Source organism: Camelina sativa, chromosome 13 (genome assembly GCF_030686135.1).
Source record: "Camelina sativa cultivar CO46 ecotype springtype chromosome 13, ASM3068613v1".
NCBI lineage: Eukaryota > Viridiplantae > Streptophyta > Magnoliopsida > Brassicales > Brassicaceae > Camelina > Camelina sativa.
In genome coordinates, this window is record NC_141892.1 from 2,227,078 (window position 1) to 2,250,779 (window position 23,702).

Genomic DNA, 23,702 nt, shown 5'->3' on the forward strand with positions numbered 1-23,702 from the left:
AATTCCGGTGTTTTAGTCCATACTTTCTACGAGCATATATTTTTCAAAAACAATAATTAGAGGATTTTAATCCGGATAAACCAATTCTATCCGGACCAAACCAAACCAAACTGAAATACTCGATCCAATAACCAAACTATACTAGATTTTAATCCGCGGTACACCGCGAAATATTTTTTTTATAACTAAATTTTTTAAATTTTAAATTACATTTGTTTTTTTTGGTAGAGTTAGCTATGTTTTTCTGTTAATATTGTTTATTTTGTTTAGTGTTTAAGATTGTAAAATTTTATTTTGATTATTAATTCACCCATGGTACAATTTGTTTTGACATAATGGTAATAAATCAACTTAATTAGATATGTCTAATATTCTAAAATTGATGGTGTTAACAAAACAATAAGACGAAGATTTAACCCGTGTTCAAGTGTGGGACTAATGCTATTTTTAAAATTTCTACTAATGTAAACCGCCTAACTTTATAATTTGTTCTGCAATATAACCCGTTTTATGATATTTTTAACATTTATAAGTTTTTAGATACATTTTTAACATTTATAACTTTTTATTAATTTTAATTATATCAATAATCATTTAGAAAATATTATATTAGAAAAGATAATCTTACTGTCAAAAAGATAAGTGTTAGTTTTTCGCTTGGTGACCTTATTTATTTTGTTGTCTTTTGAAAGAAAAAAAAATGCATAAGAATCTCATATAACTTGATTAGTATCGACATGTATTATAGAACTCATATTTTAATACAGAGTGACTAATTTACAACTAAAAATAAACATCAAAAGCTAGAGAAAAGATAAAAAAACAGAAAACAGTTTCCATCGATTTACATAAAGTGTTCGGTGCACTCATTTAGCTAGCAAGGGGTTATTTACAGTGTATTGAATTGATAGAATTAGGTGTGATATGGAATTGAGAATAAATTGGTGAGCAAGAAAAAAAATCTCTAAAAATATGATTTAGGTAAGGAATATTCAAATAATCTTGTATGTATGGTTATTTAGTTTCCATTAAATATACTATCTCGATTTCATCTATATTTATTAGTAGAGAGTAGTAGAGATATTTTAGGATTCTAAATAATTTCTCTATTTTTAAGATATACTGTATTATTATAGTAATTGATTATGTTTTGCGAAAAATTAGGCTTCGAGATTTTTTTTTTCTTTGTCTAATTTTGAATCTCTCTCACTCTCTCACATCTCACAGGGTTCAAAATTTTGGTTTGTGCTGCTCTCTCCCCAGAAAAAAAAAAAAAAAAAAAAAAAATAGAGTTCCCGCATTTGTCCAGATTCTGAAAGATTCATCGATCAATTTGAGTTTTCTCTGGAAATTTTTGTTGACTGTGAGTGAATCTAAAGCGAAAGGCAGCGATGATGTCGAACTTGGTGGAGCCTTCGTGGCGCCTTCTGGCAGCGAGCGGCGGAGATACGGTTAAGCTTTTCGACGTTTCCGCTGATTCCGGTGATCCCTGCGTTTTGAGCTATACTCCTTCACCTGGTTTTGCTGTCAACTCCGTCAAGTGGAACCATACTAGTAAGTAAATAATCTCCGATTAGTCGCATTCCCTAATGTTTGCTTCTTTGGGTTGGTGAGTGAGATTAGGAAAGTGTCTGAAGTTGTGAATTCACCATTTTCCACTATTTATTGATCTTAGGGAATTTGTAATGAATTAGCCGAGGAGTTTTAGTTGCTAGAGCAAATCTGGATTTTTCTGTGATCCGAGCTGTTCAAAATTGAGTCTCTGTGTTGATGAAATTGGTGTGCTGTTTAGGGATCGTAATTGGGAATCTAATTAGTCAGCAGACAGGTTTCATGGTAGACCGTTTCGTTTTGGATATGGTTTGGTTTTAGTGAAAGGAGAATGTGTTTGTTCTATTGCTTTTACATTTGTTGAAGTGATTTGTTCATTTGGGATGCAGATTTGGTTGTGGCGAGTACGGGAGAAGATAAGAAGATATCTCTGTGGCGGAAAACTGGGCAGAGTTTAGGGACTGTTCCAGTTACTGGGAAGGACGGTGGTGATAGTGCCGAGGTTTACTACCTTTTCTAGAGTGATTCTGATTTCCATGTCTTGCATCTCTTGGATCGATACTATTTTATTTATATGCTTTGTTTTCATAATGAGTTTCAGGAATGTTTATCGGCTATTAGCTTCAGCAGAAAAGGTTCCAGGTACATTTGTTCTGGAGGAACTGGTCAAATTGTGAAGATTTGGGATCTGCAAAGAAAGCTTTGTATTAAGAAGTTGAAGGGTCATACAAGTACAATTACTGGTGTGATGTACAATTGCAAAGATGAGCATTTGGCTTCTGTCAGTGTTGGTGGGGATTTAATAGTCCACAACCTTGCATCTGGATCAAGGGCTACCGAGCTCAAAGATCCAAATGGGCAGGTTGTTCAGTTTGTACATTTATGCTTTTATTTCCATAGCACAGAGCTCCGGTCGTCAAACTAATTGGCTTTTTAATCGATTCAAGACACCAGGTATTAAGGTTGCTTGATTATTCAAGGTCCAGTCGACACCTTCTACTTACTGCAGGTGATGATGGTACTGTGCATCTATGGGACACAACTGGTCGTAGCCCGAAGGTTTGCTCCTTTACTTATTGCAATTCATGTGGAAAGACTGTAATTTTGAAATTTATTTAGAGAAACATAAGTCAGACAAGTGGTTATAATTTTGCTCAAGCCGTGTTAATGCTTTCCGTTTAATTTCTCGTATAAGTGAGGAATTTTCTTTTCATTTCCACAGATGTCTTGGTTGAAGCAGCATTCGGCACCAACTGCTGGTGTTTGCTTTTCGCCATCAAACGAAAAGGTAGCTGACTCCTTACCAATCATTCTTGCTATACATACGCAAAAAGTCAGATAAATGTGTTTGCAGTTTCTTTTATCTCTAAACATGTGCTTGGCACTCTCAGTTTTGATAAACCTGTCTAATTCTCTTTGACATAGAGTTCATAGACATAGTATTCAAGTAATCTACAATCTAAATTATCTACTGTAACAGATAATTGCTAGTGTGGGAATGGACAAAAAGCTTTACACTTATGATTCTGGGTCCAGAAGATCTTCGTCCTGCATTGCTTATGAGGCACCTTTCTCCTCTCTAGCGTTTGGGGATAATGGTTACATTCTGGCGGCTGGAACCAGTAACGGTAGAGTAGTGTTCTACGACGTCCGTGGAAAACCGCAGCCTGTTACTGTCCTGCATGCTTTCAGTAATTCAGAGGTTAATACATTTCTCATATAGTGCAATCTATTTAGCATGTCCTATCTAATGACTCTGATTCCGTGTATTGTTACCTTTTTCACTTATCACTGTTGGTTGCTTAGTTGTTGTCACTATCCTGGTTTTCCAGCTGCTTCACCAATCTAAAAATCCAACAGTAGCAGCAACAAAACCTTCTTTTGGTGACATGATGCATATTGTTAGGGTCAACTGACTCATGCTATGCCTATATGTTTACTTTGGATTGCAAAGTTAACAGCATTTGTTGTTGTTTGTCAGGATGTAACAAGTTTGTCATGGCAAACATCAAAACCAGTTATTGTGAATGAGAAAAACTACACTTCTGAGATGGCTCTTTTTGGCAGTACTGTGGAAGATTCAGTTGTCATTCCGGATCCACTTCCCTCAACGACACCCTCAGCTTCACAGTCTGCGTTGGCACCAGGTTCTCGTGGAGTTTCCGCAAGTACTGTCTCATCAGTAGAACAAACACCAAACAGAACTCATCTATGGCCTGGTGGGCCACTGGGAAGACTAGAAGCACTCCGTGCCAGTGACAGTTTCAACGATGATATGAAAGTTTTTTCACCTATTATTGCATCTGATGAGAAGTGGACTGATAGTGAAATATTTAATATTAAAGATCATTTAGACAAAAAGCCTTCCTCTTTGCTATATCCTTCATCTAGCAAGGGATTTCCGTTCGGTGACGATGGAAACAAAGAACATCCGATACTCGACTGGAAATCAAGTTCTACTTTGAAACAGGTTTGTGGTTCTTTATCAAGCAAGTGCCATTTTTTTAGAAGTCGTTTTTATAACTTCATTCTCCAAAGACTCTGTTATTAGTGGTTGTACAGAATACATTATCAGGGCTTAATTGAGCTTGCTCTCTAGTATATTATCCTATCTTATATATGTTACATCGGTTTCAAACGTTTTTCCATCATTATGCAGGATGACACGAGGGTTGCTTTTTCGCCTTTTGGATCTACCACACCAACAGCATCTTCCAAAAGTGAGGACTCTGCTTTGACACCTCCAGAAGCATGGGGTGGCGATAAATTTTCTGAGAAGTTTAACCAATTGGCCAATGAGAAATTTTCTGATAAGTTTAGCCACCTGCATGCACCTTCACGTCTCGCGGTTTCAAGCACAAGTGCTAGTACATCTGGATCAATGTTCTCTAGCTCTCGAGATTTCCACTTGTCCTTTGGTCAGACAAACCTCACAAACGTAAGCTCAGAATTCCCACGGAGCAGAGACTTCTCTTCAACCTTTGACACATCTTCAACACTGACAGACAACAACTTGCCTTCAAGTCCTATGTTTACAAAAGGCATCGCAGCTCCGGGTAACATTGATTCATTGAGGCTATCACCAAATTTTACTCGTAGGTTCTCAACATATGCTGAGAGAATCAGCACCACTTCTTCATTTAGTGACGGGGCCTCTCTCACTCTGGGTTCACCCAAGATAAAGAAAACAGGTGCAGAAACGAGAGAGGAAGTTTTAAATAATCTGTTGCCAAGACCAGAGACGGTGGCTGCAACAGAAGCAGGAGCTATTCCGCTTATGAATGTACTATAAAAGTTTCACAAAAACCTGATAATTTATCTCGATAGGATATCTGTAACTTCACTAACTTGTGCAAATCTGTAGCAGGGAGGGTTGAAGCAATCTCAAACGGATCAACAGCAAATGATGGGTAGTAGCAATTTCACGCTTCAGCTATTTCAAAGAACGCTCGAAGGAACTCTGGACTCTTTCCAAAATTCAATTCATGATGACGTGAGGAACCTTCACATTGAGATCCTCAGACAGTTCCACATGCACGAGGTAGTGTTTGCTCTTGCTTGAATCTCATCCTTGTCTTCTTCAAGTGACTTGATACTCTTTCTTTTTGAACAGATGGAGATGTCGAATGTGTTAAGCTCGATTCTGGAGAACCAAGCGGAGCAGATGAAGGAGTTAAAATTGTTGAGAAAAGAGAATCAAGAGCTCAGACAAAGGCTTTAGAGGAGACCGGTGTGAGTTTTGTGTGTTCAAATATTGTGTGGATTTCTTCATTCTCTTTTATACTCGTCATGTGTTCCTCTCCGTTTTGCCATCAAGTCCATTTGTTTAAATATATTATCGATTCGTTTGGGTTTTGGTAGAGATCTTGTTTACATTGGAACATGGCTTTTCCATTAATCTGAAGAAAGATGCAAATCATTAAGCATGTCACATTTGTGAACATGTTTCCTTTGTTATTTTTGTCAACTATTGATCTTGAATTTGAAAAAGAATATAACAAGTACCCGTAACTGAAGCTGGAATGTAAACTCGAAATCATACAAAATAAGACTATAACAGTAAAGGCCATCCTCTTCCACAATGGGTTAGCTGGTTGGTGGATGACGGCTTTTGTGTACTATTTTTTGAAAATTGACGTGTGTTTCTCTTCATTTTCTGATTAATCTTAGTACATCGCCAACAAGATGTAACGAACCAGTAACAAGAACCTGCAGACACACACGCTAGAGTCGCTGAGCCATTTTACATTGCATTATCCCAACCCGTACCTAAATCCCGGATTGACCACTCGTCAAAAAAAAAAAAAGGGGTTTGTGTTTATACCTGGAAACGTGTGGCTGAGCTACTCTCATGTACATTATCCCTTAACCATTTTATTGCCATGGGCAGTGAAGTAAACACCTCACTGTTCCCACTACTGTCACCATCTTTTCCTTTATCTTCTCCTGCGTTCCCTATAACCAAAAAAAGACTTAAGTTGAGATATGGATCGTGACTACGTGTGTTTATCTTGTTCCATGATCAGAAAGATTTAGGACTACTGGATTTTTGTTATTACCTCTTTCACTCTGGACAAGGCTTTCCCAAACTTTCTGGAGTGTAAACTGCCATGACAAGTCAACCTGTGGATCATTCTCTGGCAAATCAGCCGCTGTACCAACTTTGTGATACACTGACATGTTTGGTACAAACAATGCCTTCTTGAAATGGACACCTGCATCAACCATTATTCAGCCTTCTCTAGTTATCTTATCTGTTTTTACTCGGCCAACTTTTTTTGTTTCAACATTGACATTGTGTGACCCACTAAGACACAAGGCTCAAGAACTTACCGTAGTTTGCACATGTATTCCTTAGATGTGGAAGCAGCAGGTTTGGGTCCCGAACTGACATACAATTGAACAACAATATCTGCAAAGCAACCAGATGCGTTCGTTCAGACATCTCCAAAGCTAAGGAACCACAGAGAAAACAAGTATAGGCATTTAGGAAGATCTAAGACAGAACAAGAAACCCAGACCCTAACCTGTTGGCAGGTTTCACCAGACCATTTATCATGAGAGGATCCTGCGGAGCCATTAACCAGATGTTCCGAACTCTCTGACTGGTTGTCTCCCTTAACGGCAAACGAAAACCATTTGGCGCATGCTTCCATGCTTTCTGGACTGTGAGCTCCATCCAGATAAAATACTAGATCTCCTGAAGTCCGAGATTCAGTAAATTGGTCAGGGACGACCTGTGCTCTCCCTTGCAAACTCGCTGTAGCTAACCCTTTGATGAATTGCTCAGGCAAGATACCCTAGTTCGAAGAAGAATGTGGAAAAAAGTAGATATTCACAAATTGAGAGAAGGGCCAAGATACAAACTGTGAGTTGAATTAAGACGGAAAATAGCAGTTTACCATCTGAGTCCGACTTGGAACTTCAAGTTTACCAATTTGCTGAAGCCAGGTAGAGGCAAGCGAAACTGCTAGACCAGCATTAAGATATTGGTGCTCCCCATCAAGCCCAAGTTTCTGACCACTTAACAGCCTTGCAGTTAGTGGTTGCTCCACTTCGAGATTCACCTGTCAATATGATGTCAAAGCTTCTCAAAAACATCTCCGCAAGAGCAGCCGCACATAGTTTCACAGATAAAAAATGCAACAATGGGACTAGTTTTGTGGATGTATTGAATTTGTCACTTTCCACCATAAAAGAATGGTATATATCAAATGCTACAATCAAGCAAGTAGCACATAAACAGAAATTATATATATGCGCCTACATTGTCTGCAAAATTTAGTGACCATAGTGTTCAATAATTAAAATTGAGCGTACATCTAATTCGGAAGCTTTCGCTTCAAGGACACGCATGGCTTCATCAGGTTGAGGCACTGTGAAGGCTGGAACTCCAACCTGAAGTATGAACAAAGAAGATGAGGCAAATATGAAGAGTATTGGTAAGTTACAGAAAGGAATGGTCAGTTTTAGTTTTAGACATATAAGAGTTATAGCCAACCTTGAAAATTCCAGCCTTCTCACCAGCAATTTTTCCAAGGGTATCACCTGTGATGCATTACACAGAGAAGAAATAAATCATATGATATACTATCAGAGGAAAGAAATGTAACTCAAAATATGTCTGCTCATTTAATGCGAGCAGAGATCTCATGATTTAAAGTTTTTATATGAAAAATAGAGGTTGCACATCGATAACGTTTTCATAGCAGTATTGGTATGGCAAGCAGAAGATTCCAGTTACAAACCTAGAATTTCCATGTGGTCATATCCGAGTGAAGAAATACCACATACCACAGGCTTCTGAACCTGTAACAACAAGTCAGCAGTAGATCCCCATGAGAATTTAATTAGGCACAAGAAAAGCTACTTACAAGTTACAACCTTCCTGAAAGTAATTCGTATTTTAGTAATTGGAGTCTTTTAAGGATTATACTATAATTGTGTTTGGTTAATAAAGGATTTGGGTTCCGATCTTATAACTTTCCCCTGACCCAAGAAAAAAGAAAATGGAGATGGTCAAATTTCAGGTTTCCTCTTTCGTAATAAAATTTAACCTTGGATGTTAGCTAAATGGATATGTTCAGACAAAAGGATTTCAGCTGAAAAAAACAGGTCAAACGTACCGCATTAGTGGCATCAAACTTGCCACCTAATCCTACCTCCAATATAGCAGCATCTACCTGCATATAGAAGCAAAGAGCAGCACCTCTTTAATCAATAACGAGAAAACGGTGTTTCTATATCTATCATGTCACTGAGTACGAAAACGGAAAAATGGTCAATCAAGGTAAAGACTGGTATCAAACCTTTTCAGCAGCAAAGATTTTAAAAGCTAGCAACGCAAGGAAGCGGAAATATGTAGGCATCGGTATCTCCTCGTTAGTTCTCTCCTGCAAATCAAATAGTCAGCAACCTTGTATTTTGAGAAAAAAAATTTAAAGCTTCCATCTTAAGTTGGACCTATGCACACCATTATAAGCTATTACCATCAAATTCTTGGACGGCGACACAAGGTAATTTCAACAAGTTACAGGGAGGACTCTATATATGTTCTCTTCAGTATCACTACCTCCTCGAGGAAATAGTTCCAACAAAGATTTGTATTGATGAATTAAATCAGGTGGGGAAACTTAGTGTTCAACAGTAGATCAATAATACAATTACTCTAACCTTAACTTCAGCACAGAACACCTCGGTTTTTAAGCTAACATGGAAGGACAAAAAAAAGTGTTCATGAAACTTGATTATCACATTCTATATGGTTTTCATCACTAAGATTCCAAGTTTTACAGAACGTTACTGATAACTACTAGTCAATCTACAAACCCAAAATACAGGAATTAAGTTCAAAACAAATAATTTAACTAATTGGATCTTCTTTTTGTGACGAAAATACCTTGAGCCTGTTATAGCACCACCAGAAATAACCCAAAAATTTGTCCTCACTTATGTCCGCACTGTAGCAATAATTAAAACACATCAGGTAAAGCGAAGCAATTCTTAGTAAAGATGAGTACAAAGTAGAGATAAACTGCCTTGTGTGTTACTTTTAGGTCTCTACTTATTAGATCGAGAATTAAACAGGGAGCAAGTAACAAGAGGACTATGATAGCCAAGTATTGTTGGTTTCTGCTTTTATGAGCGCAGTCATATATTTCTTAGAATTTTTATAAATTAAGAAAAACTTACCCATCCAAGCGAAACCTTTCCCGGACATCAATGAGGTGAGGTGAAGTGAAGAGTCCAGTTCGGAAGCCATAGTTTCGTAAAATAGACTCTGTAAATGCACATGTAGATCCCTTCAAGCCACATAAGAAACAGAAAGGACAATGTTAGCTGCTGGATCAGATAGTAATCAGCCATGCAAACAATGAACCACTTTCATCAAACAAATTCACTGAAGGTTTAAATCAAGTAGTAATAAATCATGCTAGTTTCATTACATATTCCTTTGTGCTATTATGATCTAGATGAAAGAACTGATAAGAGACATCAACCCACATCGATTATCTCGTACAATGATATAAACCAAGATTTTTGAAAGTGACAATTTTTCTAAACTGACAAATCCATCAAAATGCATCTCATGGCATGTAAGGATCAAACCAATCGCCTTATCGCACTTGAACGTTAGTATTTACAAGCAGAACTCCATTCCTGGGTTCAGGGGTCTCACTCAAATTGGGAAAAAGCTCAAGATGAATGAGTCAAGTAACTGTATCTCTCAAATCTCCACAGAGCAAACCTCTAAGGTCTTCTGGCAAAGCAGTCATAAGGATGTAACGGTCAAAACTAGAGTAGAACTAAGAGAGGCTTTTTGGTTACACGAATTCAGAAGATATCTAACTAACTAACAAACAAACTAAACTAATAATGGCAAAAAAAAAAGAAAGATGTTTCAGTATCATTTATTGAGCTTTAGCTAGAAAAAGGTAAAGTAGTTGTTACCTTGCCTTTAGTACCAGCAACATGAATAACTTTCATCTTCAAAATGTCTTCTTCCAGGTCAAGTAGCTGCCAAATTGATTACAAAAATACAATGAAACAAACAAAAACAAAAAAAACAAAAAAAATCAAAACTTTCTAAGAGAATGAATCGCAAGAAAAAAAAACAAACCTTAAGATGATCAAAGACTAACTCAAAACGATCCCCACTGTTGCTTTTATCAGCACGACTTCGCTTTGTAATCAAAGAAGACAAAGCAGCCAACGCTTCCTCATACGAATCTCTTCCTGTTTTTGACTTCACCACTCCATCATCACCTGTTACCAGATAAAAAAAAAACAAAACAAAACAAGTGAGTTCAATCCGATAAAACTGTAGCAATAAGAAACGGGAATCAATAAAAAACAAACCTTGAGCTGCCATGTCGATCTGCTTTCTTAACGAACGAATCTGAAAAAAATAGCGAAAACTTATCAAAAGATGCCGAAACGAGAACTTCTCTCCGAGTTTCTCGGAAAAGAGGGAGAGAAACCTGAAAAGAGAGAGATGGTTGGTGCGGCTGTTGGTGGAGATGGTGGAGCCGAACCGAGAGGTGGTGGGGACAGAGGAACGCATACCTCAAACGGCACGATGTGGTACGAGGTACTATCGAAACTGCAAACATTCTCTATGTCTCTATAACATTGCACTCTTCACTCGTTTTGCTTTTTGTGTTGTTTAGTCGTTTTCGGCAATTGGATTGAGAGCATCACTATTTCGTTAACTATTCTTTAGTTATTAATCATAAACAGTATGCAATTAACAAAACCGTCTGGGTGGTGTAGTCGGTTATCACGCTAGTCTCACACACTAGAGGTCCCCGGTTCGAACCCGGGCTCAGACACTTTTTTCCTTCTTTTTTACCTTCTTTTTTCCCCGCACGTGTGGGAATTCACTCGCACGCGTGTGTACAAATCTCCATTACTGCGGGGAGAACCAAACAAACACATTCATTCACGAATCAATCAATCAATCACAGCCGAACTTGGAATCATCATCGGAGCTTCTTGAATTCGTCGATATATATCTTGTGGCTTTGAGATATAAGGAACAGACGAGTCGAGGCGAGGGAGATATGGATTGGGACAACGTAGCTGCTGAGGATGTGATTGAGGCGCTTAGAGAAGTTGAATGGTCGACTCCTCCTCGTTCGTTTGGCGAGTTCTTCTCTAGATTCGCCTTCCCTCGCTCTTTCTCTAAGTGGAAGAGCCGTCTTAAATGCAATCTCTACTAGTACTTAGCTCCCTATCTCTCTGTATCTTGATTTTTTTTTGTCTGCATCTATAGGATTTGGGATTTTTGATCTTCTTATGTTTGATTTTTGCTTGCAGCTATAGAACCAATTACTTTATCCTTGTGATTTTCCTTCTGGGTAAGTGGAAACGTTTGCATAAATCTCTTGCTTTTAGCTGTATTTTTGGGAATTTGTGGGCTTTGAGGAGGAGGATCTTGTGCAGTTTGTTAACTGATGTTTCTTTTTTTGTTGTTGTTGAATTCAGGTCTTGCACTTATCACAAGACCTCTGGCTATTGTTGGTGCTGCTCTCACAGCCTTAAGCATAGCTTTTCTTAATGACAGGTATTATCTCTTTTGACTTCTTTTACTTTCAACTTTCATATCTCTGCTCTGCTATGCGTTGAGGCTTCATGCTAATGTGAAGCTGGTGTAGTTTTGCATATATTGGAAGATATTAGGCTACTTTGACTACAGTATTTGTTCTTGAACCGGATTAACAGTAGTGGATTCGATAGTTTTTTAAAACCTGAGTGTTTTTATGATGGCTTCTTCCATTCGTATGCGCATGAATTGGAAGTTATTAGGCTCCTTTGTTTATAATGGTTGCTCTAGAGCTGGATATTATTACTATTGGATTTCATAGATTGTATGATTTTGGATCTTGAAATCTGAGTTTTCAAGGTGGTTTTTACCATTCCTGCGGTTGACGTTCATGTTAGAATCCACTAGTATTGTAGTATGTGGTTGTGTATGCGTTTGTGTTTATAGTGTCATAATGTGTGTCAAAATATGTAATAAACCAATTCATTTGACTAATTGTAAGAGTTCGGGATGAATTTGGAGTGTTTAGACAACAATTATACCCATTTTGTCCCGAAACAGGCTAAACCCGAAAAAACATTGATTTAAAGCAATAAACAGCTATGTTACTCTTTCTAGGGTCAAAATATGTAACAATCCAATGCATTTGACTAATTATAAGAGTTCGGGTTGAATTTGGAGTGTTTAGACAACACTTATACCTATTTTGTTCCAAAACAGGCATAAAGCGAGAAAACAGGCTAAAACCGAGTAAACATTAATTCGAAGCAGTAAACAGCTTTGTTTGTGTTTATAGTGTCATAATGTGTGACAATCCATCAACGTTAGTTGCTTTTTTTCTTAGGCTTGGATCCACTAGTATTGTAGTATGTGGTTGTGTATGCGTGCAGAATCTATTAGATGTTCAAGCTTAAGGGGTTTAACTGTTTTCTTTTGCAGTTTTGCAGCTAGTTTTAATGAAAAGTTTATCAGGACTATTAGGCATTTCTCCCCACACTTGGCTGCAAAAATGAGGCCTCCCCACATGTGAGTTTCTTTTTAGTTTATTATCCATGGAAGGTATTAAGAGGATTTCTTAGTTATATCTATATGTTATGTGTGCACTTGCAGGCCTGTCATCCGTGGAAGATCAGCAGCAAGAAAGACAGTATACGTTTGTGGCAAACCACGATGGGTATTCGTTGTTGTTCTCCTTACAGGTACTTGATACTCACTATCCCTTGTCATGTAGTTAGCAACATTGGTTTCGAAATTGCATTAATATGTTGATTTCCTTGCGTACATATAGCCAGTCTTGTCATGTGGTTTTCTTCCTGCGGTTTGTTGTGGGTCCTCTATGCACTTCTCACTTCCCTCGTTGGTAAGTCACTCCGCTTCTTTTCTTTGATTGTAAATTTCCTTTGTTGGAGATTTTTTTGACATGAGGTTTTCTCTCCATGCTACAGTGATCGTTCTTCACGCGAGTGTGAGAACTCCAAACCTCAAAGCACGCTTGAACACATTCCGCGAAGAATTTCGAGCTGTCTGGCGTAACTACAGTGAAATTTGAAGGACTGCTACAATCTAGGAGCAAACGGAGGCTGTTAATCTGAAGTGAACATTCCTTTGTTATGTCAGATGATGGCATATACGGCTCTCAGTTTCATGGTTAAGATGGGTAATAGGCTGTTCAGCCGCACTTGAAATACTGACATACTTGACCAAGTTACTTCTAATTGGTGTAGTGATGTTTATACTTTTCAAACTATTTTAGTGATTTGACTTCACAATACGGATTTTTTTAATATGAATAGATCCAAACAGAACTCAATAGTGCTACAAGTACAAAACTTTGGAAGACAAAGAGCATTTGAAAATATAAGTGTTTGTTCTTCTCAAGGTTTGACAAAGTTCTTGAGAGTTTTCAACCACAGTAAGTGCTCTCGACTATCTTTGTTGATCATGTACTCGTGCAAGAAGTTGATCATGCTCGGCTTTATCCCTCTAATCTCAATGTACCTATGGAAAGCCTTCCTCAGCTTCTCATTCAAAACCCTGCAGAAATAAACCATCAAAGATCATGACTTTGGTTCTTGTAACATCCAAAGCTTTAAAACTTTTTTCTCCAATTTATTTATTACCTGAAGGAAGGTCCTTCATAAGCAAGCTCATCTTTGGAAGGATCATCAGGAAATGTAACCCACATGTCCTTGATCGCAATCCTGTCTGGAAAAGCAGTACATCTGAATTCCAAACTTGGTCCTGTCTTCTTGGAAAGAGTTACTAAGAGAGGCACATTCGATTGCTTCGGCTTCTCTGGCTTATCCTCATCTTCATCTTCTTCATTCTCTGCCTCTTCCTCATCATCTTCATCATCTTCTTTGTCACCAGTCACAAGATTGGTCATGTGTACTTCAACTTTAACGCTCTCTCCTTCATACTCTCTAGTCAATGTCACGATCTTTCCTCCAGGTTTATCTTCCATTTTGAAAGGGAAACCACTTGGAGTTTCTTCAACCTTCATCCACATAAAAAGGAGAAACAAGAGAGATTACATATACCACTGCCATTGAAACAGAGCTTCATGGGGAAACGAAAAATCTAAGAACTAAAAACATGAATATGATATTGAAAACGGGGAAGTTAGGGTTTACTCGCTGGTAATCATCAGCATTCTCAGCGTATCCAATCTCCGTTTCGATGATCCGAAGAAGCGGATCTGTCGGAGAAGCTCTCTTTCTGTTTCTGGTCGATGTGGTGAATGAAATATTCTGAGAAAAAGACGGCGTCAGATGTTTCCGGCTGACATAACCGGACCGGTCCAGAAATGAGTAGACGGAAGAACGGTTTTTGCAATAATTAGCGATAAACCGAGTGGCTGCGCGACGTACAAGAGTTGCCATTTTTTTGTTGTGTCGGAGCTCAAATTGGAATAGCCGGAGGGTTTTTAATTTCCTTTTTAAGGGTTTAATATAGCAAATTACAGATCTAGCGGGACTTAGATTATAAATCAATGAAAATTGCTAAAATACGGGCCTTGATAGGCTTAACTGGCCCATTAATATATATATGAAAATTAAAAAAAAAATTAGGAGACCGTTTCCATCATTCTGAAACCCTAGTTTGCTTTCTTCTTTCAGTCGTTGCCTTTTTAAGTTACAAACGAACAACAGATTAAGCATCCGAGAAGAAGATGGCGATTGATTCGATGCAGAGAACAAACAAGCTCCAATGGGGAGATATAGACGAGGAAGAAGACTGTGGTTTCCTGCTTCCGCCTAAAGAAGGTGGTTGAGTATAAGTTCAACGACGAGGGCAGAAAGGTCAAAATCACTACCACGACGGAGCTGGATTAAGTTCCTTGACGCCGCCCATGAGGATGCTGGTAGCTACCTCACAATGCGTTCAACAGAGGATATTATCTTGGAACGAATTAGAGCTCCTGGTAAATCTCAAAACTTTGCTTTTTTGGTTTGTTAGGATTCATTTGTTCTTTTGCTCTGTTTTGATTTGTGAGTAATCAATCGTGTATTGTATGTTTTTTGTTTTTCGGGTGGCTAATTAGCCAGTCACATGTTAGCCTTTTGGCTGGTGTTTGTGTGAATGGTCAGTAAGCTCACCTATAAGAATGTCGTTGGCGATTCGTTTCAATACTAAAACAGGATCAAACCCAGTTTTAGTTATGGATCATCAACTATATCCTGATCATTAACTGTATGTTTTCTTACTAATCTTGTGTAACAAAGGTGCCCAATTAGCCGATCACATATTAGCCTTATGGCTGCTTCTTTCTGTGATTGGTCAGTATGTCACCAATATAAGTATCTTGTTTGTAGCCTTTTCTGAATGTGAGCAAATTCAGTGTTCTCTTTTCTTGGCTGCTAACTGTACACATAAAGTTCTGATTTTTACTCTCATCATGAACCACTTTCTCTTAAGATCTTTGGATAGTTCATACGAATTAGTAGTTTCTCTGTCCAACAGCATAACAGTTTTTTGACATTTCTTAGTCTTGATGCTGATTGCTTCTGATCTTTGTTAATGTTTCCTGTTTGCTTTCTGCTATAGATGTTAACTGTGTAAATCTCTCTATATAGGTGGACACGTTAGTCAGCCGCATTCTTTCTATATGCGGGTGGCCGTAATGCCCACCCAGATGTTTTGTTGGTGGCTTCTTCCACGAAAGTAGATTCCTGCTTTCACTTCCGAGCTACCAACTACATTTTCAGTAGAAATGTCTTCCTTTTACCGTTTCAAGTATACCTCTATTTTGAAGTCTGACATCTTTATTCTTTTGTATAATTAATTCAGGTAGCAAGGCGGAAGAAGCAACTTCATCAGGAGATAGTATGTCTCATTTGGGCAAACCGGGTGCAGTCCTCATGGTCTGCAGGTTATGCCACATGAAAGGTGACCACTGGACATCAAGATGCCCACGGAAGGATCGCTTATCCTTTACGGACGAGCCTTTAACAGCAGAAACTTCTACATTCACAGTAGCTGTAACTGGAACTGGGGGCAGGGCTGCTTATGTCCCGCCAAGCATGAGACAAGCAGCTGGTTCAGACATGAGGAGTAGAAATGATATGTTTTTCATTTTCTAATCATAACATTCTTTGTAAAGTTACTAAATGTATAAAGCTTGTTGATTACAAGTTCTTTGAGATAAATAAGAGTTGGACTTACACTTGCATTTGCATATACCATGCGTCTAATTGCTAAGTCAGACTCGCAAGTTCTTACTAATTTACATTTCTGGGGAATACGTGCAAAAAGTATTAAAGCTCTCTTTAATACGGTAAGCATGTTAAGCTTAAAACTCGGTTTATAAGGGACAAGTCATTTTCATTTTCCATGATGATCGTGTTTTACCGAGAATCAAGTGAAATATATCACATTCAAAGAGATGGGAAACAAGAATTCGAAAGACTCTTCTTCCACAACCAACCCGAAAGAGGAGATTGCCGTTGCACCTCGGCCTCAGCAGCAGCCGCAGTCACCGCTATTGATCACGAAACCGCAACCGCAGCAGCCATTACCACCAGCTTCATCTGAGATGCCTCTTCTCCATCCATGTTACAAAAGAGAAGACTATGAGAAAATGAGCGAAGAGAAAATAGATATATATGCTTCTAGCGACTTACGGAATCATGTCAGTGCCCGGCGATTTAGCTTACCAAAGAGAGTTGGCTTACAAGAACTTCTGTTGGAACATAATAACAACAAAATGTCAGATGACGTAAAGCCTAACCAAAACTCTACCGACGATTGGATTGTCGTCAACAGTCACCCCTAATCCTAACTGCTCATGCCATTGGTTTCCAAGACAAATATTTTATCTCTCATTAAGGATAAAAATGTAAATTAAATTTAATAATTTATTAGTTTCCGAAATAATTAATTCATTTTCTCTTTCTGCATAATTATAACGAAAATTAGTATTTAATTTTTTAAAATTGTTAACTAATCAAAGTTATTAAATACTAAGATTTGATATTAATCCATATGATTTGTTTTTAGTTGTTATATATTTAGATTTTTTTTTTTAAAAAAAATACTATCATAATTTTTTTTATTATATTACAATTTTAGAGAAAACATCAACACATCATGCTTTATTTTATATCACCGGATATCTCCTAACACATTCATAATTCTTTCCATCAACACGAAAAAATATAAATCAAATTGATCCAAAATTACAAAGGAGGCAGAGCACAATGTTAGTTAGGTAATCAGAAGCAATGGGTGCCAAATAAAATCGAATCCTAATGAATCACATTCCTTATAAGATCTCTAACCTTGTGATTGTTTTCTTTAACATGCCAAATAAATCTCTAACCTAACCTGTCTTATATAAATAAAATATCTTAAAATCTTTTAAAATTTTTCTTTTCCTTAAGAAAAAAAGTAACTAACCAAGATTGACGTGTGTCATTGACTCATTGGTCAATTATAGATTTTGACATGTATTCAACCAATTTATTTATTTACCATATATGCAGTGGATAGAAATGAAAATAAGTTGAAAACATAAAGAAAATAACATAACAATCAATATATATATATATAGATATTCCGTAAAATATATTTTTAATTTAAAAAAAAAAAAAATCATTTAATCGAAATTGAACGTAATTAGTTAATTAGGTTGGGAGATTACTTCATCACTACCACCACCACGTTCGTTACCCATAGTCTGAGAGGATTATTCCCGGCAAAATAAAAGAAACTTAGCAGTGCTTTAGCGTAATGTTTCTGAGAATCCGAAGCTAATGACACTCTTCGTTAGTAGCAATCTGTTTAGAAACTTTAGTTTCTTGAAGATCTCCGTATTTGTTTTGATCTCCGTCGCTTGTTTCTTCCTCGGTAAACATTGGTCTGAGGATGGCTTCCGCCGTCTCATATTCTTCTCCACCGAGCCTTCTCGATCCCCTATCGTCGCACTCTCACCTGATTTCGGAATAACGTATAATATCTCTGATTTGATCTACAAGAGTCACCCGATTTTGCCACCGTCTTCGTCACCACTCCCACCGCCGCCGCCTCCGCCGCCTCCAGATTCTGTTGAACTGAAGGTGTTTGGGATCGTTAACGAGAATGGAACAATGTCTGATGAGTTCCAGGTTGGGGATTACGACGCTGAGTCGGCGGAGACGTTGGGGAATCAGACGGAAGTTGAGAGTAGTAGTGACGGCGGTGGTAACAAATCTACCGCGGCTAGGGCTACTGTGAGACAATTCGAGATTTGTTCTGAGGATATGACGGAGTACATTCCTTGTTTGGATAATGTTGAAGCCATCAAAAGGCTTAATTCGACGGCTCGTGGTGAGCGATTCGAGCGGAATTGTCCTAAAGAAGGGATGGGATTGAATTGCACCGTTCCTATTCCCAATGGATACCGTTCTCCGATTCCGTGGCCAAGAAGCCGTGATGAGGTATCTTTGAAAGCTCTCTCTGTTCTGAATTCTGATATTATATTTGGTTTGATTTTGTTGTATTCCCATTGGAATGTTTCTGATTTTGGTTTAACAGGTGTGGTTCAACAATGTTCCACATACTAGACTTGCCGAAGACAAAGGTGGTCAAAACTGGATTTACAAAGAGAATGACAAATTCAAGTTTCCTGGCGGTGGTACTCAGTTTATACATGGGGCTGATCAATACTTGGATCAGATCTCTCAGGTTATTTGATTTTTATGACTCTAAATGAAAAAATAATATTTGCTTTTGTGTTCACTTGAATCTCATGTTTTTTTTGCTGGTATGTGTAGATGATTCCTGATATCAGCTTTGGTAATCATACACGAATTGTTCTTGACATTGGATGTGGTGTGGCAAGTTTTGGTGCCTACTTAATGTCGCGAAATGTCTTGACTATGTCCATAGCTCCAAAAGATGTTCATGAGAACCAGATACAGTTTGCTCTTGAGCGTGGTGTTCCTGCAATGGTGGCAGCATTCACAACACGTCGATTGTTGTACCCTAGCCAAGCTTTTGATTTGGTTCATTGTTCAAGATGTAGAATCAACTGGACTCGTGATGGTATGCAAATCTGCTATCCCACCGTTTTACTTATTACAGAGTTATAGACGTAAATCATGTTCCAATTCAGCTGCACAAACTTTTACTCTTTTGCTCGTTTGTTCTATAAAGCTATCGCTCTGCCTCCCCTAGAGCTAAAAGCCTAAAACTGTGCTCTGCTTGCTGCTGTGTCATTTGGTATCAAACTTTTAAGTAAAAGGTCAGACTGAACACCAAGTATTTCTAAGCTTCTACTGACAGATTCTCCTGTATTGTAATTGTCTTTCATATGAAGATGGGATCCTGCTCCTTGAAGTCAATAGGATGCTTCGTGCCGGAGGGTATTTTGTTTGGGCAGCACAACCTGTATATAAGCATGAAAAAGCCTTGGAAGAACAGTGGGAAGGTATCATCCATGCAGCTTAATATTTCATTTTTGCGTTTGAGAAGTGTCAGTTTTGGTGATACAAACATTCCAAACTCTCGAATTTTCTAAGGAGAAAGCTCTGAAATCTACTACCTACACTAACTGCTGAATTTTTATTTTTATTTTAAATCCATATTCTTGGTTCAGTTTCCGATCAAAAGGCATTTAGAGCAAGTTTTCTTAGGTCCGCATGGATATATATAGAGTCTCTTATTTAAGACCAGGCTTGTTTGTGATTTAGTAAGATATATTTCTTTTTCATTTTTCCAGAGATGTTAAACCTTACCACTAGGCTGTGCTGGGTTCTTGTAAAGAAGGAAGGATATATAGCTATCTGGCAGAAGCCTATAAATAACACTTGTTATCTAAGTCGTGCTGCTGGAGTCACTCCTCCTTTGTGCGATTCTGAAGATGACCCAGATAATGTTTGGTATGTTTGCGAAACCTTATATTTTCCACTTCTTTTAGCTGCCAAATTGAAAATTAACATCCAGAAACTGCTTTGGTTCCCAATTTTGACACTGACCATTCGACTTTACTTGGTGGGCCTTGCTTCTGTTCCTTACGCCAAAATTTGTTTGATTCTGCAACTTCTTGTATCCTAGGACTTTGTCACCTCTAAACTGATTTTTTGATTAAGTTAGGTACGTAGATCTGAGGGCATGCATCACTAGGATTGAAGAAAATGGATATGGAGCAAATCTTGTTCCTTGGCCAGCCCGTTTACAGATCCCTCCGGATAGGCTGCAGACGATACAAATTGATTCTTACATTGCCCGAAAAGAGCTTTTTGTGGCTGAATCAAGGTACTGGAAAGAAATAATATCAAACTATGTAAATGCCCTACACTGGAAGCAGATAGGACTAAGAAATGTCTTAGACATGAGAGCTGGATTTGGCGGGTATGTTTTTATCTTGAAATGATCAAATCATATAGACACAACCGAAATGGCTGCTTCATATCTTACTGAATTATTTCTTCTGCTTTTGGCAGATTTGCGGCTGCATTAGCTGAGCTAAAGGTTGATTGCTGGGTTCTCAACGTTATCCCAGTCAGCGGTCCCAACACATTGCCTGTTATATATGATCGTGGACTACTAGGAGTAATGCATGATTGGTACAAAGACTTCTTACTCCAAAAATACAACCGCAAATTTATAATATCGTTATCTCACGCAATGGTCTTTGATTGCTGTCACATTCTCTTCATTCTGAATTTTTTTGAGCCCATAGATCACACAATAACATTTTATAAAGTGGCACTGCTTAAGACATTGATATTTTTCTTTTCAGGTGTGAACCGTTTGATACTTACCCAAGAACCTATGATTTGCTGCATGCTGCGGGTCTATTTTCCATTGAAAGAAAAAGGTAACAACAGCAACTTTGTTTTCCCAAAATGAGTTATATTCTTCAAGCCTTTTCCCATTGAAGTATTACACACTTTGTTTTGGTTGGTGACCTTCAGGTGCAACATGACAACGATAATGCTAGAAATGGACCGGATTTTGAGACCTGGAGGACGTGTATACATACGGGATACCATCAATGTGATGAGTGAGCTTCATGAGATTGGAAACGCTATGAGGTGGCACACGACCTTACGTGAAACTGCTGAAGGACCTCACGCAAGTTACAGAGTTCTCTTATGCGAAAAGCGGTTTGAATCGTCAGAGACGCATGAATCGTCAGAGACGCATCATACCAAGAAGAAGAGGAAGACTAAAGGAAAAAGAGCTTGACATGTCCATAGAATACAAGTGTTGGGCTACAATTTTCTGGGGGTCTTTGATCAATGACTAGTTTAGTAGTGAGGCTTATGGAATTTTAGAAAAGTTAGGAACTCTAGAACTGTAAGGTTGCGGCGTTTTAAGTTTTCTCTTTCACGTTGATTGAAACCGGTTTAATCTTACTTATCCCAAAATATTTCACCTGCTGTAATCTAGATAGAGTCGACAAGACAATACTATTGATCCATGATAATTATGGAATGTGTACATGAAAATACTTATCTAAACCAAACAAAAATGTCGTAAATCTATGAAACTGTTGCATAAGTGTATTACTGTGTTTTAAAAATACAAATGTGAGGATATTACTGCAGTTTTAAAGACGTCACAAAAAAAATAAGGAAACAAAAACAAACAAACAAAAACCTCATAGAACGGATTCTTGCTTTACTTAGTAACTAAAGTAGCGATTAGAATTTTGGCTACTTAACATAGCTGAAACCGTTGACGGTGAAGCCTCCATCAACGGAAATGACCTGTCCTGTAATGTAAGATGCGGCGGGAAGACAAAGGAAAGCAACCAGCGATGCGACTTCCTCTGGTTCTCCAACGCGGCCAAGTGGGGTTCGTGAAACTACCGCCTCCAAATAATCTTGCTTTTCAAGTAGCTGCATAAGAACATCATAACAAATAGAGTCATCTTTAGTTATGTTCTAACATCATCAAAATGGTCCTTTTTAGTAAAACCAATCAGGTTACAAATAAATTTTGATTCGGTGTCAGTTTAAACATTGTGGTTCCCTCTAATTTATTTGCCAACCCTACTCTTTTTCTCCTACAACTTGTCAGTCTAAGAATCTAAGTGAAACACTGCACACCATATGCATTAGTTTAGGGAAAAGCAGAGCATAGGAAATGATACTGATTCCACAAGTGAGGTCTTGATGTACCACGGCGCTACGCAATTGGTTCTGATGTTGTCGCTTGCCCACTCACAAGCTAGATTTCTTGTAAGCTGATTCAGTGCTCCTGGAAAAAACAACCGACATTTAATCTTTACCTTCCTTTATTTATTTATTTATTTTCTGAATAATGAAGAACATACCTTTAGTTGCAGCATAGACAGATCCACCGCAACTCACCAGGCCAGAAACGGAGGAGATGAAGACAATGTTACCAACCCCAGAAGCTTTTAAAAGAGGATGAGCAATTTGGGAAAAATGGAAGGCGGATTCTAAGTTAGTCGACATGATGCTTGCATATTCTTCGCTTGAGTATTCAACTGTTGGTTTCCTGATATTAAACCCAACATTGTTAATCTGAATACAACAACAACAAAAGTTGAGAAATTTTCAGATGTGTGAAATATGATTCAAACCCCTAATAGATGTTGTGTAATAGATGGCAAGATTACACATGAGATCCATCAAGAAAATTCTATCCAGCCTAACGAGCATCACTACGTGTATCTTTCAACCAGAACTGTAGCAAGCCTTGCATTACAGGTAGTGAAACGAGATAATCTAAGCATACAAAGCATTAAAGGCAAAACCTTATGCAGGAGAAGGGAACTTACAAGGATGTTGAGCTTTCCACTGAAGGCAGAAGAAACATCCTGAATCAACTTATCCCTCTGATCCTTAACCGAAGCGTCACAAACCGAACCAGACACCACAAAACCATGGGATTTCCAATCATCCAAGCATGCGTTTAGCTCATCCTGGTTCCTTGAACAAGTATGAACTTTTGCACCGAATTTTGCTAGTTCCTCCACTACTGCTCGCCTGAAGAGAAAAAGAAAAAAAAAAAAAAAAACCCAGAGAATTATGAATTCAATACTCATTCAATCACTTTTATGTTCTAAATTATATTCATAATTTTGTCAGAAAATAAAAGTCAATCTGGAGGTACAACAGATTTATCAAACAAACCCAGTTTCTAAACAATCACAGGATAAACCAAACCATGGAACCAAAAGCAAAACAGAAAACGAAAATAAGTTGCAGAACTCAGAGGTCTTTAACCCAAAAAAAAAGAACAAAATAGAAGAGTTTTGTGATGATGGAAGCGCGAATATGGAAGGGAAGAGGAACGAACCCGATTCCACGAGTCCCGCCGGTTAACAGAGCGGTTTTTCCGGCGAGGGACCATCTTTTGTCAGTCTCCATTGTCACGCTCACGCATTATCCTCCTGGGATCTCCCCACTGAGTCAACACCGGTGGAGATATTACTATTGGGCCTCAACTCACATAGGCCCATGATAAGTATGTGAATGCTGGTGACGTGGCACAGAAGATGAAAGACTCTGAATTAAGAGAATGGGTTGTCACAGAAGATGAAAGACTCTGAATGATCCTTGTTAGGGTTTTGAGTTTGTATCTTGGATTGAGAGTGATAAGAGAGAAGAGTTCTTACCTTGAAACTTATCAGCCCATCTATCTATGA

General features: G+C 38.1%; 6 protein-coding genes, 1 non-coding gene and 2 pseudogenes across 13 annotated transcripts; 6 read left to right on the forward strand and 3 right to left on the reverse strand.

Moving 5' to 3' along the window:
• The first annotated feature begins 1,004 nt into the window (after nt 1-1,004).
• On the forward strand, nt 1,005-5,477 carry LOC104734602 (protein NEDD1). 4 transcript variants are annotated; one of them, XM_010454208.3, is made up of 10 exons: nt 1,005-1,554; nt 1,941-2,053; nt 2,153-2,413; nt 2,506-2,610; nt 2,774-2,839; nt 3,032-3,253; nt 3,533-4,021; nt 4,211-4,834; nt 4,919-5,092; nt 5,165-5,477. In XM_010454208.3, the coding sequence occupies exons 1-10, from the start codon at nt 1,392-1,394 to the stop codon at nt 5,270-5,272; spliced, it is 2,325 nt and encodes a 774-aa protein (XP_010452510.2). In that variant the 5' UTR covers nt 1,005-1,391; the 3' UTR covers nt 5,273-5,477. The 4 variants fall into 4 exon arrangements, with proteins under 4 accessions (XP_010452510.2, XP_010452509.2, XP_087337770.1 ...); XM_010454207.3 differs by having other exon boundaries at nt 1,061-1,554; nt 4,916-5,092; XM_087481644.1 differs by having other exon boundaries at nt 1,088-1,554; nt 2,499-2,610; nt 4,916-5,092.
• On the reverse strand, nt 5,421-10,727 carry LOC104734601 (folylpolyglutamate synthase). The gene is made up of 17 exons (XM_010454206.3): nt 10,533-10,727; nt 10,411-10,450; nt 10,172-10,317; nt 10,003-10,068; nt 9,244-9,353; nt 8,951-9,011; nt 8,361-8,444; nt 8,178-8,234; nt 7,800-7,860; nt 7,553-7,599; nt 7,372-7,449; nt 6,954-7,118; nt 6,579-6,851; nt 6,385-6,463; nt 6,111-6,266; nt 5,876-6,006; nt 5,421-5,760 (listed from the first exon to the last, which is right to left on the reverse strand). Exons 1-17 carry the CDS (start codon nt 10,662-10,664, stop codon nt 5,701-5,703), a joined length of 1,746 nt encoding a protein of 581 aa, XP_010452508.1. The 5' UTR covers nt 10,665-10,727; the 3' UTR covers nt 5,421-5,700.
• An 82-nt stretch (nt 10,728-10,809) lies between these two features.
• Nucleotides 10,810-10,883, forward strand: TRNAV-CAC (transfer RNA valine (anticodon CAC)). Its single transcript has one exon. It is a non-coding gene; the product is annotated as a tRNA-Val (tRNA).
• Nucleotides 10,812-13,365, forward strand: LOC109124430 (PRA1 family protein A2). The gene is made up of 7 exons (XM_010454209.2): nt 10,812-11,272; nt 11,371-11,411; nt 11,539-11,617; nt 12,536-12,622; nt 12,707-12,795; nt 12,885-12,956; nt 13,042-13,365. Exons 1-7 carry the CDS (start codon nt 11,115-11,117, stop codon nt 13,143-13,145), a joined length of 630 nt encoding a protein of 209 aa, XP_010452511.1. The 5' UTR covers nt 10,812-11,114; the 3' UTR covers nt 13,146-13,365.
• Nucleotides 13,353-14,546, reverse strand: LOC104734604 (uncharacterized protein At2g39795, mitochondrial-like). Its single transcript, XM_087481646.1, has 3 exons — nt 14,230-14,546; nt 13,717-14,093; nt 13,353-13,630 (listed from the first exon to the last, which is right to left on the reverse strand). The coding sequence occupies exons 1-3, from the start codon at nt 14,476-14,478 to the stop codon at nt 13,471-13,473; spliced, it is 786 nt and encodes a 261-aa protein (XP_087337772.1). The 5' UTR covers nt 14,479-14,546; the 3' UTR covers nt 13,353-13,470.
• A 115-nt stretch (nt 14,547-14,661) lies between these two features.
• LOC104734605 (eukaryotic translation initiation factor 3 subunit G-like) lies at nt 14,662-16,276 on the forward strand (annotated as a pseudogene). Its single transcript, XR_015578179.1, has 2 exons — nt 14,662-15,020; nt 15,887-16,276. The product of XR_015578179.1 is annotated as a eukaryotic translation initiation factor 3 subunit G-like (transcript).
• Nucleotides 16,277-16,481: 205 nt separating this feature from the next.
• On the forward strand, nt 16,482-16,891 carry LOC104737857 (uncharacterized; annotated as a pseudogene).
• Nucleotides 16,892-17,576: 685 nt separating this feature from the next.
• On the forward strand, nt 17,577-21,554 carry LOC104734607 (putative methyltransferase PMT12). The gene is made up of 9 exons (XM_010454212.3): nt 17,577-18,513; nt 18,611-18,760; nt 18,850-19,120; nt 19,395-19,505; nt 19,797-19,956; nt 20,171-20,428; nt 20,521-20,643; nt 20,820-20,897; nt 20,995-21,554. The coding sequence occupies exons 1-9, from the start codon at nt 17,851-17,853 to the stop codon at nt 21,266-21,268; spliced, it is 2,088 nt and encodes a 695-aa protein (XP_010452514.1). The 5' UTR covers nt 17,577-17,850; the 3' UTR covers nt 21,269-21,554.
• LOC104734609 (tropinone reductase homolog At5g06060-like) lies at nt 21,555-23,506 on the reverse strand. 3 transcript variants are annotated; one of them, XM_087481648.1, is made up of 5 exons: nt 23,354-23,506; nt 22,833-23,040; nt 22,362-22,575; nt 22,207-22,285; nt 21,555-21,924 (listed from the first exon to the last, which is right to left on the reverse strand). In XM_087481648.1, exons 1-5 carry the CDS (start codon nt 23,422-23,424, stop codon nt 21,891-21,893), a joined length of 606 nt encoding a protein of 201 aa, XP_087337774.1. In that variant the 5' UTR covers nt 23,425-23,506; the 3' UTR covers nt 21,555-21,890. The 3 variants fall into 3 exon arrangements, with proteins under 3 accessions (XP_087337774.1, XP_010452516.1, XP_087337775.1); XM_010454214.3 differs by having other exon boundaries at nt 22,179-22,285; XM_087481649.1 differs by having other exon boundaries at nt 22,179-22,285; nt 22,362-22,549; nt 23,354-23,491.
• Nucleotides 23,507-23,702: the final 196 nt, after the last annotated feature.